Source organism: Sarcophilus harrisii, chromosome 4 (assembly GCF_902635505.1).
Source record: "Sarcophilus harrisii chromosome 4, mSarHar1.11, whole genome shotgun sequence".
Classification (NCBI taxonomy): Eukaryota; Metazoa; Chordata; class Mammalia; order Dasyuromorphia; family Dasyuridae; genus Sarcophilus; species Sarcophilus harrisii.
The window spans coordinates 116,658,949-116,674,321 of NC_045429.1; the positions used below are offsets into that span (position 1 = coordinate 116,658,949).

Consider the following 15,373-nt stretch of genomic DNA (forward strand, 5'->3'; position numbering starts at 1 on the left):
TCAACTTAAGGCAGCTAAATCAATGAAAACAGTACATTTCTAATGGATTGTAAATTGTAGACTATTTAAGACATTGTGACATTTTTGCTACGTTTATAAAACATGCATGATTCAGGAAAGTTATGAGTCCAGCAATATATATTTAACCCAACTTAACTTTTTTGAGGCACCACAATACACACCAAACCAGCACACCATTGAGAACAATTCTGAGAATAAGGTAGCTTCTGCTTATCTCCTCCATCAGACTTTAAGCAAGCTGAATTATGCCATTCTTTGTATTTATGCACCTGACACAAAGTAGGCACTTAATGAATACTTACTAATGGTAGCTCAACTAATTATAAATAATCTTGACCATTAAATTTTATCAGTATTAACATCAAAGTTAAATACTAAAGCACTGTATTAAATAAATATGTATCCTTTAATTTCTTTCTAAACAATTTACTAATAATCAAATCATTTTATCAGATATGAATAACTCATCAGATGCTTCTATATTCTACATAGAATAATAATAATTATTATGCAATGCTTCTAGTCATTCTGAATGTACTCCTAGCCACACTAAGGCACATTTGGTAAAAGTCACAGGCACACTGGTTCCTTAAGACTTTAAGGGAAGCTGGGAAAGGTGCAACAAGATGGTGCAGTGGATATAGCCTTGGAGTCAGGAGGACAGAGTTCAAATCTGAACTCAGATACTTAACACTTTCTAGCTATGTAACCCTGGGCAAGTCACTTAACCCCAAATACCTCACAAAACAAAACAAAACAAACAAACAAACAAAAAAACAAGACTTAAAGGGTCTGTGATGTTGCCACTATGTAGATTATCAGTCTTCAATGATTTAGAAGACAATAGTCCATGAGTTGCTCTACTTAAAAAATCCATTTGATGCAAATTAAGACAACTCTAAGATACCACTACACACCTGTCAGATTGGCTAAGATGACAGGAAAAAATAATGATGATTGTTGGAGGGGATGCGGGAAAACTGGGACATTGATGCATTGTTGGTGGAGTTGTGAACGAATCCAACCATTTTGGAGAGTAGTTTGGAACTATGCTCAAAAAGTTATCAAACTGTGCATACCCTTTGATCCAGCAGTGTTACTACTGGGTTTATATCCCAAAGAGATTATAAAGAAGGGAAAGGGACCTGTATGTGCACGAATGTTTGTGGCAGCCCTTTTTGTAGTGGCTAGAAACTGGAAACTGAATGGATGTCCATCAGTTGGAGAATGGCTGAATAAATTGTGGTATATGAAAATTATGGAATATTACTGTTCTGTAAGAAATGACCAACAGGATGATTTCAGAAAGGCCTGGAGAGACTTACACGAACTGATGCTGAGTGAAATGAGCAGGACCAGGAGATCATTATATACTTCAACAACAATACTATATGATGACCAGTTCTGATGGACCAGGCCATCCTCAGCAACGAGATCAACCAAATCATTTCTAATGGAGCAGTAATGAACTGAACTAGCTATGCCCAGAAAAAGAACTCTGGGAGATGACTAAAAACCATTACATTGAATTCCCAATCCCTATATTTATGCACACCTGCATTTTTGATTTCCTTCACAAGCTAATTGTACAATATTTCAGAGTCTGATTCTTTTTGTACAGCAAAATAACGTTTTGGTCATGTATACTTATTGTGTATCTAATTTATATTTTAATATATTTAACATCTACTGGTCATCCTGCCATCTAGGGGAGGGGGTGGGGGGGTAAGAGGTGAAAAATTGGAACAAGAGGTTTGGCAATTGTTACCTGTAAAGTTACCCATGTATATATCCTGTAAATAAAAGGCTATTAAATTTAAAAAAAAAAAAAAAGAGAGAAAGAGAGAAAAAAAAAAAAAAATCCATTTGACTAACTTGTTGGTGAGTTTCTCCATGCTTATCCTTGAACCCATGATCAAAGGCTTTTCTTCTTGGTAATACTTCATAAAAGTCAGTGTTCTACTAGAATAATCTAGGTCACCTTCAAACCACTTTCCTTTTACTCATACTTCTTTTCATTTCCCGTCTAATTATGTATTTATTTCATGGTAGAGCAAAAGTATCTAAGGAATGATCTCATTGTACATCTGAATTGAATAGTCAGGAATATAAAAATCTTAAAGTCTAGTCCAAATTTGGAAGGTTGCATTATTAACACCTCCTTTAATAGGAGTTTGCTATTTATCACTTTGTTTTTCATATTTTTGTTGATTTGAAAGAGGGGAGTAGAAAGAAATTATCAAAGGTAAGAAAAGCAGAGGGAGGGGAGCAAGTGAAATACCTAGATAAGGCCATCAGAAAAAGTGAGGATCCCACTAGAAGAGCTATATAAATAGCACATCCTCACATTTTTAAGAACAAGGGGTATCTTCTTTGTGTTTCCCCCAATTAGATGATTACGAGCTGATTGTTACTGTACTGAGCGAGTGTCTTGGTGTGGCACTGTAGGGGCCTCTCACATGATATATATATATATATATATCTCACTGATGGTAAAATTATTGCTTGAAAATTATTAATTAGCCTAGAAAAATTTGAAATGTTAATATGAAAAATAGCAAAATACTTTCTGTGATGTTCATCAAGGTAATCTTCATTTCAAAGTAAAAGAACCCAAAATTATTACACCTTAAATTTTCCTGTTAATAACGGAATTAAAAATCTGTGAAGAAATGATTAGTTAATGGCATAAAGTAATTGAAAATTTAAAGTACTTGAAAAAAGAAAACCAGATATACCTTTTAGTGTGGCCCAAACACACAGGTCTGCTAAGCTCAATGAGTTTCCAACTAAGTATGTTCTCAGTGACAGACAGTGATTAAGTTCACTTACTGCTGTATTAAACAACGTACAAGAAGATAATTTTGTAACACTGAATTCCAACCAATGGTCAATCTGGCAAAAGAGAAAAAGTCAGAGATGAGACTGTATGACATCCCAACACTTATTATTTGTTTAAACCATCACAAAGAAAGTCTATCTAACGAAGGTAACTCAACAGTTAAGATTTTGTGAGCCAGGCCAATTGTACAATATTTCAGAGTCCGATTCTTTTTGTACAGCAAAATAACGGTTTGGTCATGTATACTTATTTTGTATTTAATTTATACTTTAATATATTTAGCATGTATTGGTCATCCTGCCATCTAGGGGAATGGAGGGAAGGAGGGGAAAAACTGGAACAAAAGGTTTGGCAATTGTCAATGCTGTAAAATTACCCATGCATATAACTTGTAAATAAAAAGCTATTAAAAACAAAACAAAACAAAAAAACAAAAACAAAAACAAAAATTTTGTGAGCTCTGTTTTTTATCTAGGGAAATCATACTAGCGTTGCTTACTAAATATCAGACTATTATTACAAGAAGGAGTATGGAAAGATAACTCCTTCTTCCTTCTAAATAACATAAATATCTAAGAAGTTATCACTGCAAAATGGATCTATCCACACAAATTTAACAGAATTCTTATTTGGAAGAATTCTTATTCTACATATGGAAAAAGGTAAAGGACTTTAAAATGATCTGACCTTAAATTTCACAATAAGAAATAATCAAAAACGAGGAGAGGAAGGTAGATTCATAAAATTCATAAAAATCTCCATCAATAATGCCAGAAATTTTGGCATGAGTCAGTAACTTTCTGAATATCTATAATGTGCTAAAAGTATTTTATGCTAATTTACACCAAATGCTTTCTTGTGCTACAAGAGTATTCCCTTAACTTTTAAACTAATTTTTTAAAGAAAGTGTTAAATATCAAGCAACCATGTTAACAGGTTATCTATTATAGAATCTTAACTGGATCTTCACTAAAGTAAGACAATCCATTAAACCTCCCTAATTGATTCTCTATCCTATTTCTCATAGCTCATCCAAACCTTCTCTTTTTGACCTTTCTACTATTAGAACAGAATATTGTAGATATTCTCAATTCAGGTCTTTGAATTGGATTTTTGTTATTTTTTTTTCTTTATAGTGAAAGAAGGCTAAATCTGTAAGGGAAAATAAAAAACAACTATAACGCAAAGACATAAGGCATTAGTAAAACCAGCAAAAAGCATCAGTATTTTTAGAAGAAATAATAGAAATCCAAAAATAAATAGAACAATTGGGGTAGGAGGAAAGAGATGGGGAAACAAGAAAAAGTCACAAATTCAGTATCCTAGGTGATATGATTCTAACTATAAAAATGCTACATCAAATAAAGGTAAGAATAATGAAATGCTCAAATAAGTACAAATGCAAGATAATAAAAAATCACAAAGATTGTTGATGACTTACTTCAGTGTGCTCCATCAGGTTACAGCCATACAACCCGGCTGAAGTTGCAACTCTGGCCAAGTAGCGAAGTATAGAATTCACGTCAGTGAATGTAACATTGCTACAAGTAAGAAAATACTATTTTAGCCATTTGGCTACCACCAACTTGAAGATTTGTTATGTGAACAATTAGTAAGATAAATTCAACTAATAGAAGAATCATCTTCACCTTCCACATTTCACTCTGCTCTGCAATGACTTAGTTTTGAAACACAATTAAATTTTTAAAAGTTTCTGTAATGTGTCTCAATGTGCCAAATAAAAAGTTATGGTCCTAAAATCTGTTGTCATAACCATTTGTTGACTCCAGGTATTTAATGGAATTTATTACATAACAATTTTTGTGTCTATAAATCATGAAAATAACAAAACACTCTCCAGGAAACTGGTTTTTATATAAATGTGTTGAAAAATATAGATGTTTATGTATTAATTATGAGAGACAGTGCATCACAGTGGATAGGGATCCAGCTTCAAAACCAGGGAGATCTTTGTTCCAAGTCCCACCTCTTACATATATTGGTTGTGGGATACTGAGCAAGTTATTTAACCTCTCAGTGCCCTACAACAACAGTGTCAAACTCAAATAGAAAGGTTGTATAATGACTTAGAAAACAAATTAGCATCATCTATATTGTATTCCATTTTTATATTTTGTTAAATATTTCCCAATTACATTTTAATCTGTTTCAGCTCCAGTGTAGGGCAGCTTAGGTAGTACAGTGGATAAAGTGGCAGGTGTAAAATCTGGAAGACTAATCTTCCTGAGTTCTAATCCAGTCTCAGAAACTTAACAGTTGCGTGGCTCTGGTCAAGTTACTAAACCCTTTTTGCCTCAGTTATATTATCTGAAAAATGAGTTGAAGAAGGGAATGGCAAACCACTCCTCTATCTTTGCCAAGAGAAGGGACCACAACGAGTCAGACGTGACTGAAAAATTATTAAACAATTATCACCATAACAGCCCAAATTTTGTTGGCAGCTTGCAGTGAGTTCAATGCTTCTAATCTACACAATCCTTTAAAACTAGGGACTGACAGGAAAATGTCAATCTAATGATAATAACAATAACAATAATGATAGCTATCATTTACATGGCTTTAACAAATAATATCTCATTTTATTGTTGTAACAACTTTGGCAGTTAAGTGTTATTATTATTCCCATTTTACATTGAAAAAATTGAAGGTATGTGATTTGCCCAGGGTCACACAACTTATAACTGTGGGAGGATAAATTTGAAGTCAGGTCTGCCCAACTCTAGGTAAAGTCTCTCTATTCATCTTGCCACCTGAACTGAATTGATAGGGGTAGTTTTCTTATTTAGGAAATATTAGTGAAAGTACAAGAGCAGTCCCTTTTCTGTTTGTTTGTTTTAAATAAGAGATTTACTATGTTTGGTAAATCATGGGGGAAAAAATGAAATGCCTCAGCCTGCTGCCAGGTATGTCTTGATTTTAAAAAAAAAAATAGTAAGAATAAAGAATCTTCAAACACAGATGAATAATTTCTGACAGAATTTCAGGGGTTAGAAAACTACTGGGCTGTATTGGCCCTTAGGTCATAATTTGCCTACCCCTATTGGCCCATGAATTTTAAAAATAGGTTAAAAGGAGTAAAAGAATATAATAAAAACATTAGAGAACTATATCAGGAGATACAGGAGGTTTTGTTAAACTTAATATGTACTTTAATAAGTTCCAAATTGTACATAATGGAGTTCACAATTTCACGTGTAATTTTTTTTTTCTTCTTACACTGAAATTTTTCTTCTTAAGCAACAATCATTATAAAAAGAAATAAAGTACAAAGCACTATAATAAAAGGGGGGAAGATGATCAGAAAAGGAGATGAAACAGAAAGACTTATTAAAATAGCAAAGCCAAAACCTTGTTTCCTTCTTTGACAGGGTTATGAGAATAGCAGTTGGAGTATCACAGACACAACATAAATGAATTTCTGCAAGTCAGTGGCAAAGTCTTCATTATAAGGAAGAGCTGTGGCTTAGAGGATACTAATTTATGGTAGGAATGAATGTGACTGAAGGACTAGACCCAAAGAATAGTATGATTGAATGGATCACTGTTAAACCCAAGGGAAACTTGAAGTTCCCAAAGTGGAAACTTGCCAGAGTTTGTTTGTTTTCTTAATAAAAGCTTTTTTTAATTTTCATAACACATGCGAAGATAGTTTTCAACATTCACCCTTGCAAAACCTTGTGTTCCAAATTTTTCTCCCTCCCTTCCTCCCTACCTGTCCTCCCCGCAGACAGCAAGTAATTCAATATAGGTTAAATATATGTAATTCTTCCAAACATATATTCACATTGATCATGCTTGGCAGAGTTTTTAAAAATCATAATAAAAACTCACATTTTAAAAACAGAGACACTAGACCAAGAATCCATATAAATACATTTATAATAAAAAACAAAAATAAGGCTATACAAAATACATTCAAAATAAATTTGTGGGGAAAGGCAGTGAGGAGGATGATTAGGAAAGACAATGTCAAAGGTGGTGATGACATGGGATTCTAAAGTATAAAAACAAAGAGGGAATATATCCCAATCACAGGGCACAGCCAGACAGTGCAAGGGCAATAACATATAGGGGTGGATAGTAGGTTAAAATCAAATTGTAAAGAGTTTTTATTATCAAACACAGAAATTTAAAAGAAAGTCATAGGGACTTATTTTTATAGGAGTTAACATTTTTAGATCTATGCTTTAGGAAAGTCACTTTGGCAGATCATCATCCATGACATCTTTGGCATTTCTGAAGGCTAAGTCCTTTCTTCTTATTATACTTTCTTACTTATTATACTCTCGGTGATCTCATTAGCTCCTCTGGGCTTAATTATCATTTGATACATTTGACTCCCAAGTTTATGATTCCAGGCCTCATTTTGCTTCTAAGCTTGAATCCCTTATCAACAACTAATCTGTTAGAAATCTCCATGTGGATATACTAAAGTCGTATTATGCCAAATATACTTAAACAGAAGTCTGCATTCTACCCCAAAATCCTTCCCTGCTGCAAACTTATTTTTATTCAGGGTGCCATCATCCTTTCAATCACTTAGCTTAAACATTCTTGCCTCTTCACTTTGCCTTAATTCCCATATTCAGTTTCTAAATCTTGTCAGTTCTTACATATCCTGTCCCCTATCCCTCTGTTCATACTAAATGAGTTCAGGCCCTTATTTCATTTCACCTAAATGACTGTAATAATCTTCTATTATATCTTCCTATTTAAAATCTTTTTCCTCTGCAATCCATCCACCAAATAGTCTAAGTTCACTGTCTTACTATTCAATCACCAGCTCAAAAATCTTCAGTGACTCTCTTGTGTCTCAAGAATAAACTACAAGCAACCTAACTTGAGACAATTTAAGTCAAACACGATCTGGCTTTTTTAAATTTTGATTCAATAATGCCATTACTGAACTGAATCCTATAGATGTTATTGGGAGGGAAAAAAAAGTTTCTTATGAAAAAAGGTTCAAGGCAGCATTATTCAGGATCACAAAAAAGTTGGAAATAAAGTGTATCTCAACAATTGGGGAATAGCTGAATAAGCTGTGATATATGCATGAAATAAATTATTACTGGTCTGTTATGAACAATGAATATGAAGAATTCAGAAACTCATGAAGAGACCTAAAATGAGATGTAAAGTGAAGTTCATACAAATGAACAATATGCAGGATGATTGCAACAATGTAAATAAAATCTACATAGAAAGGCAACAAATTCCAGTCAAATGCAATAGACAAACAGCATCAAACTATCAAGGTTAAGAATACAAAATTCTTTTTCTGTAAATAATCAATACTTTGCTTTTACTTTTACCAGAAATGTCCTTTGTGTACAGGGGTTGCTAGGACTCATCTTCTGTGTCAAAATAATTTTTAACCTTCTAATACCTAGATGAAGTGATTATTTGTAGAGACTATGGCAAATCAATAATTCGACTATATAACAAATGAACAAGCAGTATGTTGACAAGAGTCTACCCGGCACAAATCCCTATTAGAAGGTTATAATTTATGGCCTGAATTAAGGATCTTGAAATCTTAACATAGCACATAAATATAAGGTATATGAATTGTGGTTTCAAACAGAACACTAGATTAAAGATTACAACCTCAGAACACTCTGAAAGGTTTGCCAAACTTTAAAAGCAATTCATACATAAAATTATCCCCCAAAAAATAGATTCAAAAGCCTACTCTTTAAAGTGAATTTAAGAACTATTTAACTAAAAACTGAAGAATTATCAAATTTGAAATACCTCAAAATGATTTTTCAGCTACTTACTAAATAAATCAGTTTATTTTTTGGTGTTATGGAATTCATTTACTCCAATTGGAAAATAGGTTTAGCTAATGTTTCTTAAATTTCATTTCCCATTTTAAAATGTACTACTGTTATAAGAAATCAATTTTATGTAGCCATTACATAATGAGATGGTGTTGAATGTCAACATAAAGTGCTTCCTTTCCATTCTAAAGCTATTACTGCTTCATTATCAGCAGCAATCTCTATCCTTATGATGTGGTTTAGCCAGTTTTCCCATTGGAAAGTTTGCTGAAGGTCAAAAAGTTAAGTCAAAACATGAAAAGAGAGTGTTAGACCAGGAGTCTAGGAGACCTGGATTAAAATTCCCCAACCTAGTCACTAATTATGAAAGTATGTCACTAGAACTCTTATGGACCCATTTTTTATCTTTAATAAAATACTACCAGCAAAAATACTACTCTCACATGGCTCAAATTTAATAAACAAGGTACACCACAAATCTTAAAGGAATAAAGTGTCATTATTAATAACAACAAATAAAATGATTTATACGATAATTATAAAATTAAAGAAATTGTAGATATGAATTAGTGGGATACCAGAAGTTAGGAGATGAAAATCTTTGATTGAATTTTATAAATATGGATGCATAAGATTACCCTTAAGGCAACTGAACTATAAGCTTTTTAGAAATATAAATACAATTCAAACATTTAGAACATTGAAAGATTTAAGATTATTTTAAAATTCTATAAAGCAACAACAAAAATTAATAGCTGATTTAAAGAACTGATCAATGCAAAATGTTTTGAAAGTTAAATTATTCATTAAGAAACATGCAAACAAGAATATTAACTGAAAATCACGTCATGTTTTTTCCTATATTCTACATTATTCTATATTCTGAATGCTTCATCATGAACCTTTTAGAGACTCTGTAATAGTCAAGAAAGTGCATATTGTTGACTTTTTTGTGCTTATCTTTATATCCTCAATCTCTTGATTTGCATGGCTTGACACAGGAGATATGCTCTGGAAAGTCAGAAATCCTATTTAATGAATCTAAAGCAATATATGTACATATACAACTTTTTAATGCTGTGATCTCCAAATTAAAGACACCAAAACATATTTAAATTGATAATGAATAATAAAACATCTTTATAGGAGAGATATGAGAAAAAATACCTCATATTATGTTGAATATATGAACTTGAGTAATTATAATCATGTTGTACAATTAAATGGGACTATGAAAAATGAGTTACATGATTTTAAAAGAACATTCAAAAGGATAAATCTGGGAGTGATATCTCAACATATTTCCATTTGTTGTTTTCATTGTAATTGTATTCCTTAATAATATCATCTCTAACAATCATGCAACAGAATTCAAGCATGCAAAAATAACTGCTTTTAATTCACACACCCAATTAACATTTTTAAAATGCTAATCTAAATAATGAGGGCAGAAATGTAAAAATTACTTACTCAGAAACTCGAAGGATATTCTCTTTTCCTTCATCAATTGAAATTTTGACATTGTCTTTAACATGTTCTATTGTCAACAAAGCTCCTACAAACAATGGAAGAAAATTTAAAGTCTCTCCATATTAGGTCACATTTGTAGCCTGAATCATCAAACTTTCATATTGAAAGTTTCTCTAAACAAATATACCCAGAAAAGGGGAAATTCTTATATGAGAATACACCAACAGCTCAGTCAGGGGCATTTGCTTCTAGATAGGCATTTAAAGTTAACTTTCTTTTTATAGGAGACAAGGATGGCTTAGAACATCATGAAACACAATGGTTACTCCTATGTCTCTTAAGTTGGATGATGCAGTCAACTGTTCTTTAGAAAAATAACACCTGAGTTCTCATAAAACTAGCTTCCCCTAGAATAAGTAATTTTAGAAATGAAAGACTTGTATATCATCTCAGTACTATTCAAAATTGTGAGAGTATTTGGCATAGCATAGAAGATACAGAAGACAATGTGATACAATGGAAAGTGTTGGATTCTGGTTGGAGGATTTAAGCTCAAACCCTGCCTCTATCATTCACTACTTGAGTGATTTTGGGAAAATCATGGGCTTTCATTTCCCCAAACGTTAAATGAGAGATTACATCTATGTGATCTTTAAGTTCCTTTCATCTTTAAAATCTGTGTCTCTAAATATATAAGTAAAAATCATTTTAAAAGACAATAGAATCTGCACTGGCTAAATTAATACTCAGAGAAATGCAAATTAAAACAATTCTGAGGTATCACCTCACACCTCTCAGATAGGCTAAGATAGGAAAAGATAATGATAAGTGTTGGAGAGGAAGTGGGAAAACTGGGACATCAATAACTTGTTGGTGCAGTTGTGAAATGATCCAACCAGCTCATTCACAACTGCACCAACAAACCCATATTTTTCTAACTCTAGGGTAGAACCTCTATTGATTATTCAATTCTGACACTCAAAGGATACCAATTCACAAAAGCAGCACAAATTATCAAGTCCCATGAGAAAGATTTAAAATTTCTAATAATAAAAGAAATGCAAATTTAAGAAACACTGACACAAAGTTCAGTAGTTATTATTAGAGTTTTTGATAATTTAGAAAATTTGAACCATATTCTTCTCAATGTCAATAATATAATTAATGGCTAACATTTCTATAATGCCTACTATATGCCAGACACTTTACAAATACTGTATCATCATTATCTATCCCCATTTTTCAGCTGAAGAAAGAGGCACAAAGGTTAAGTAACTTATATAGGGTCACAAGGCCATTAAGTATCAGAGGTTAAATTTGAATTCAGGTCTTTCTAAGTCCAGTCCCGCCTACTCTATCCACTGTGCTAATTCCCAAAGATGCACTGGACTAATAAAGAAATTTAAAATGATAAAATATAATGCAGGCTAGACTGTGGAGGAAGGAACATCATATTGCCAGTGGTACAGCTATGAAAGTCAATCTTTCCATAAAGCATAATGGTGTTGTACAATGAAAGCTATTAAACTTATTTTACCTTGAGCTGGTGATCACATAACTAGAACTCTACTTTACAACTGTTACTAGTAGGCAAAAAAAATAACTAGTGGCTATGGAAAGAAATCCAGAATAGCATAAAATTCTGAAATGATGTATCTGGAAATATGTCCAACCAAGATGATCAGAGCGGTGGCACAAAGTTTATAGATGGCAGGCCCTGGATTAGGATGTAGGTCTTTTGATGGGAAAAAAAAAATAATATGAAGACTACTAAACTTGGGTTCAACTCTGACCTCTAATGCTTCCCACCTATATGATCTTAGACAAAATCCCTTAGCTTCACTGAGCCTCAGTTTCTTAACCTGTAAAATGAAGAAGGTTCATTAGATACCCTCTTTCACTTCTAAATCTCTAATGCTAGGACTCTTCTGATCAAATCTCCTTATGCTAATAACTATATGTATCTTTCTATTAATTTTATTATTAATAATCTGTTAATTAAACAAACATCTGTTGAGTTTCGATGTAAAAGGTACTTATGAGGGAGACAAAAGCACTTAATTTGCCAGAGTATATTAAATGATGAAACATATACCATCGTGGTATTTTTAAGAATTTGCACTATTAATCAGACAGTACAGTTGTAAGAATAATTACTAACTCAATTAAACAGACATCGTTCAAGTGTCTGACTACATAAAACAAATTTTTAATGCTATGTACTAATGTCTCTAAATATCTAATTTTAGAGGCATTTGAAACATCTATTTTTTCCTCTCAAATTACATCTAAGATAGTCCCATTCTCATTTAGGTATTCTCAAATGTTATCTCAGCAACACTTCATGTTAAAATAATTTCCAAGTATTCTGTGTAATCAACTATGGAACAAAGTTATAACTCTATAAAAGAATTAAATAAACAAAACAGGTAAAATCTCCTTGATTTAAATGACTGTAATGAATTAAAGCAATGGAAAGAGTGAGAATATGAATAATAATAAATCAAGGATCCAAAAAGTCAGGCAACAAAAATCTTTTAGAATTTCTGCCCATAAGCAGTAATGAACTGAACTTGCTATACCCAGAAAAAGAACTCTGGGAGATGACTAAAAACCATTACATTGAATTCCCAATCCCTATAGTTATGCACACCTGCATTTTTGATTTCCTTCACAAGCTAATTGTACAATAATTCAGAGTCTGATTCTTTTTGTACAGCAAAATGTTTTGGTCATGTATACTTATTGTGTATCTAAGTTATATTTTAATATATTTTAACATCTACTGGTCATCCTGACATTTAGGGGAGGGGGTGGGGGGGTAAGAGGTGAAAAATTGGAACAAGAGGTTTGGCAATTGTTAATGCTGTAAAGTTACCCATGTATATATCCTGTAAATAAAAGGCTATTAAAAAAAAAAAAAAAAAAAAAAAAAGAATTTCTGCCCATAGAGAACACAAAGACTAAAAGATTTAAGGGTAAGGATCATCTTGCCTTGCTTCTATTTCTTCAAGAGAATATCTTACTTAAATTAAGTTTGTATTTTCTAGTACTCCTATTAAAAACATTACATCCACATAAGATCTATTAACAATATCTTTATTCTAAAAGATTTAGAACCCCAAAAGAGCTAACAATGTCAAAACTAATTTGAATATGTATATCTCATCAGCTGACCAAGTCCAAAATTTAAGAGGGATGAAGGGTATCGATGGAGACTCAAAATAAATAAATAAATAAATAAATAAAATAACGATCCTGTAAATTTTTGTAAAAACCATCTCTCTCATGCTAATTTCTGAAAGTTCATTATTCATGTTTGAAATATAACCCTGAACTTGGTACAAACTGAAAACAAAGAGGGGAAGTGATAGGTCAGAACCTTACTACTTTTGCAGGATAAAAAAGTAAATGCACCTGCCTACAATATGACTGGTGTTTCAGGTACCCATTATTTGCAATAAATATGTCACCAGAATAGGCAATGGTAATCACTTGCTTTGATTACATTTTCCAAGCAAAAAGTACAGCAAAAAGTCCAAAATATAAGTAACAGAAAAGTGGGAAAATAGTGGGTTTGTTTTTTTTTTTTTGGGGGGGGGGGGGGGGAAATCCCATTGCATCTTCTCCAATATTCTGTCCCTTTTTATCATCTCTCATTTTTCAATCTCTTCCTGTCTATTGCTGCTTCCCTCATGCCTACCAAGCACATCCATGACTCCTCAAAAAATCCTCACTCCATCATCATTAGCTATCATAAAACTTCCTTTCATGACTAAACTCTTTGAAAAGACTGTCTACAACCAATGACTCCACTTCTTTTCCTCTTCCCTCTTAACCTTTCACTTTGGCTTTGGATTTTTCGAGTAAAATCGCTCTCTCCAAAATTAGATGATTTGTTAATCGCCAAATCTAATTGCCTTTTCTTGTTTCTCATTTTTCTTGACCTCTCTAAAACCTTTAAGCAATCCATCACCTTTCTCCTTGATACTTTCTTCTCTGCAGGTTTTCAGGATACTGCTCTCCCCCTTCCATCTGACTAACTGGATCTTTATCTAAGTGTGCCCTGATAATCAATCGTGGCCTCTGCGCTGAGTTTTTGCTCTACTTCATTTGGAGAATCAGTCTTTCCCTTTTTATCAACTCCATCCAGTCTCTATGCAAAAGATTCTCCTAGTCATAATCTCTTGTGACCTTCAGTCTCCAATCTCTCCAATATTTATTAGACTCTCAAACTGCATATCCGACGGATATCTTAAACTAAACTTATTTTTACCCAAAAAACCGCTGCTATTAATTTTCCTATTACTGTTTTAAAACACACGATCATCTTTTTAGCTAAAATCCAACTTCTATAAAACGCCTTTCCCTCTTCTTCTTAATGCTAGTCTTTCCTCTGTCGATTACCACCAAATTATCTCGTATATATCGTATATATCACGATATATCGTGTTTTCCCTTGTGCCATTGAGCTCCGGCACTTAATGCTTGTGAGGGCTTAAAAGGAGCTGCATGATCCCCTCCCACAGCGCGTCATTTACAAGCTGAGGCAGCCCAGGCGCTCCCAGGCTCGCAAGAGCCATTTTAAAATAGCACGGAGGAGAAAATGCAGCGGAGTCGAGGAAACTGCTTTCAACGCAGAGGGGGCAGAAAGGAGCCAAACCACATGTTCCCGGGGTTCGAGAACTGGGTCAGGGATCTCCTTACAAGCGACGAAAAAGTCCCCCAAAGGAAAAGCGACTCGCTCGGGCCTAGCGCGGAGAGGCGGGCAGGGGGTTAGAAGAAACCGCGTCTCGGGCTGGTGCTTCAGGTTCCCGGGGGGGGGGGGCACCCGCCCTCTTAGCCCGGCCCCTGGGTCCTAGCCGAGGCCTAGGGAGGCCTTACCGAGAGGAGGGTCTACAGGATTCACTGTCAGGCTCAGCGCCGCCATCTCCACCCGTCAGTCCCTCGGTCAGTCTGTCAGTCCCGCCGGCCTCTGGAGAAGGACGCGTGGGAGACTGGAGGGTGAGACGTGTCCACGCCGCGGCCGCCAAGGCTCCTCCCCCCAACTCGGTCGGACACACCCAGTTTCAGCCCCCACTCTCCACCCCGTCCGCAGGACTTCCGGTGCAGAGGCCAAATGGCCTCGGGCAGCTCCGGAACCTTTTGCAGTCTCTGTCGCGTCGCAGGGTCCGCTTCCAAAAGAAGCCCCTTGGACGGCGGGGACCGCGTCTAAGCGTTCCTTGCCTCCCCTTGT

General features: G+C 34.2%; 1 protein-coding gene across 3 annotated transcripts in view; it reads right to left on the reverse strand.

Moving 5' to 3' along the window:
* Positions 1-15,156, reverse strand: part of EPRS1 (glutamyl-prolyl-tRNA synthetase 1) — a 68,200-nt gene extending 53,044 nt beyond the window's left edge. For all 3 annotated transcript variants that reach the window (XM_031937390.1, XM_031937389.1, XM_031937388.1), the window contains exons 1-4: positions 15,022-15,156; positions 10,138-10,222; positions 4,305-4,404; positions 2,760-2,916 (exon numbers count right to left, since the gene is read on the reverse strand). In XM_031937390.1, the coding sequence (XP_031793250.1) occupies positions 2,760-2,916; positions 4,305-4,404; positions 10,138-10,222; positions 15,022-15,067 (388 nt within the window). In that variant the 5' untranslated portion in view covers positions 15,068-15,156. The remainder of the gene's footprint in view (positions 1-2,759; positions 2,917-4,304; positions 4,405-10,137; positions 10,223-15,021) is intronic.
* Between the last annotated feature and the right edge of the window lie 217 nt (positions 15,157-15,373).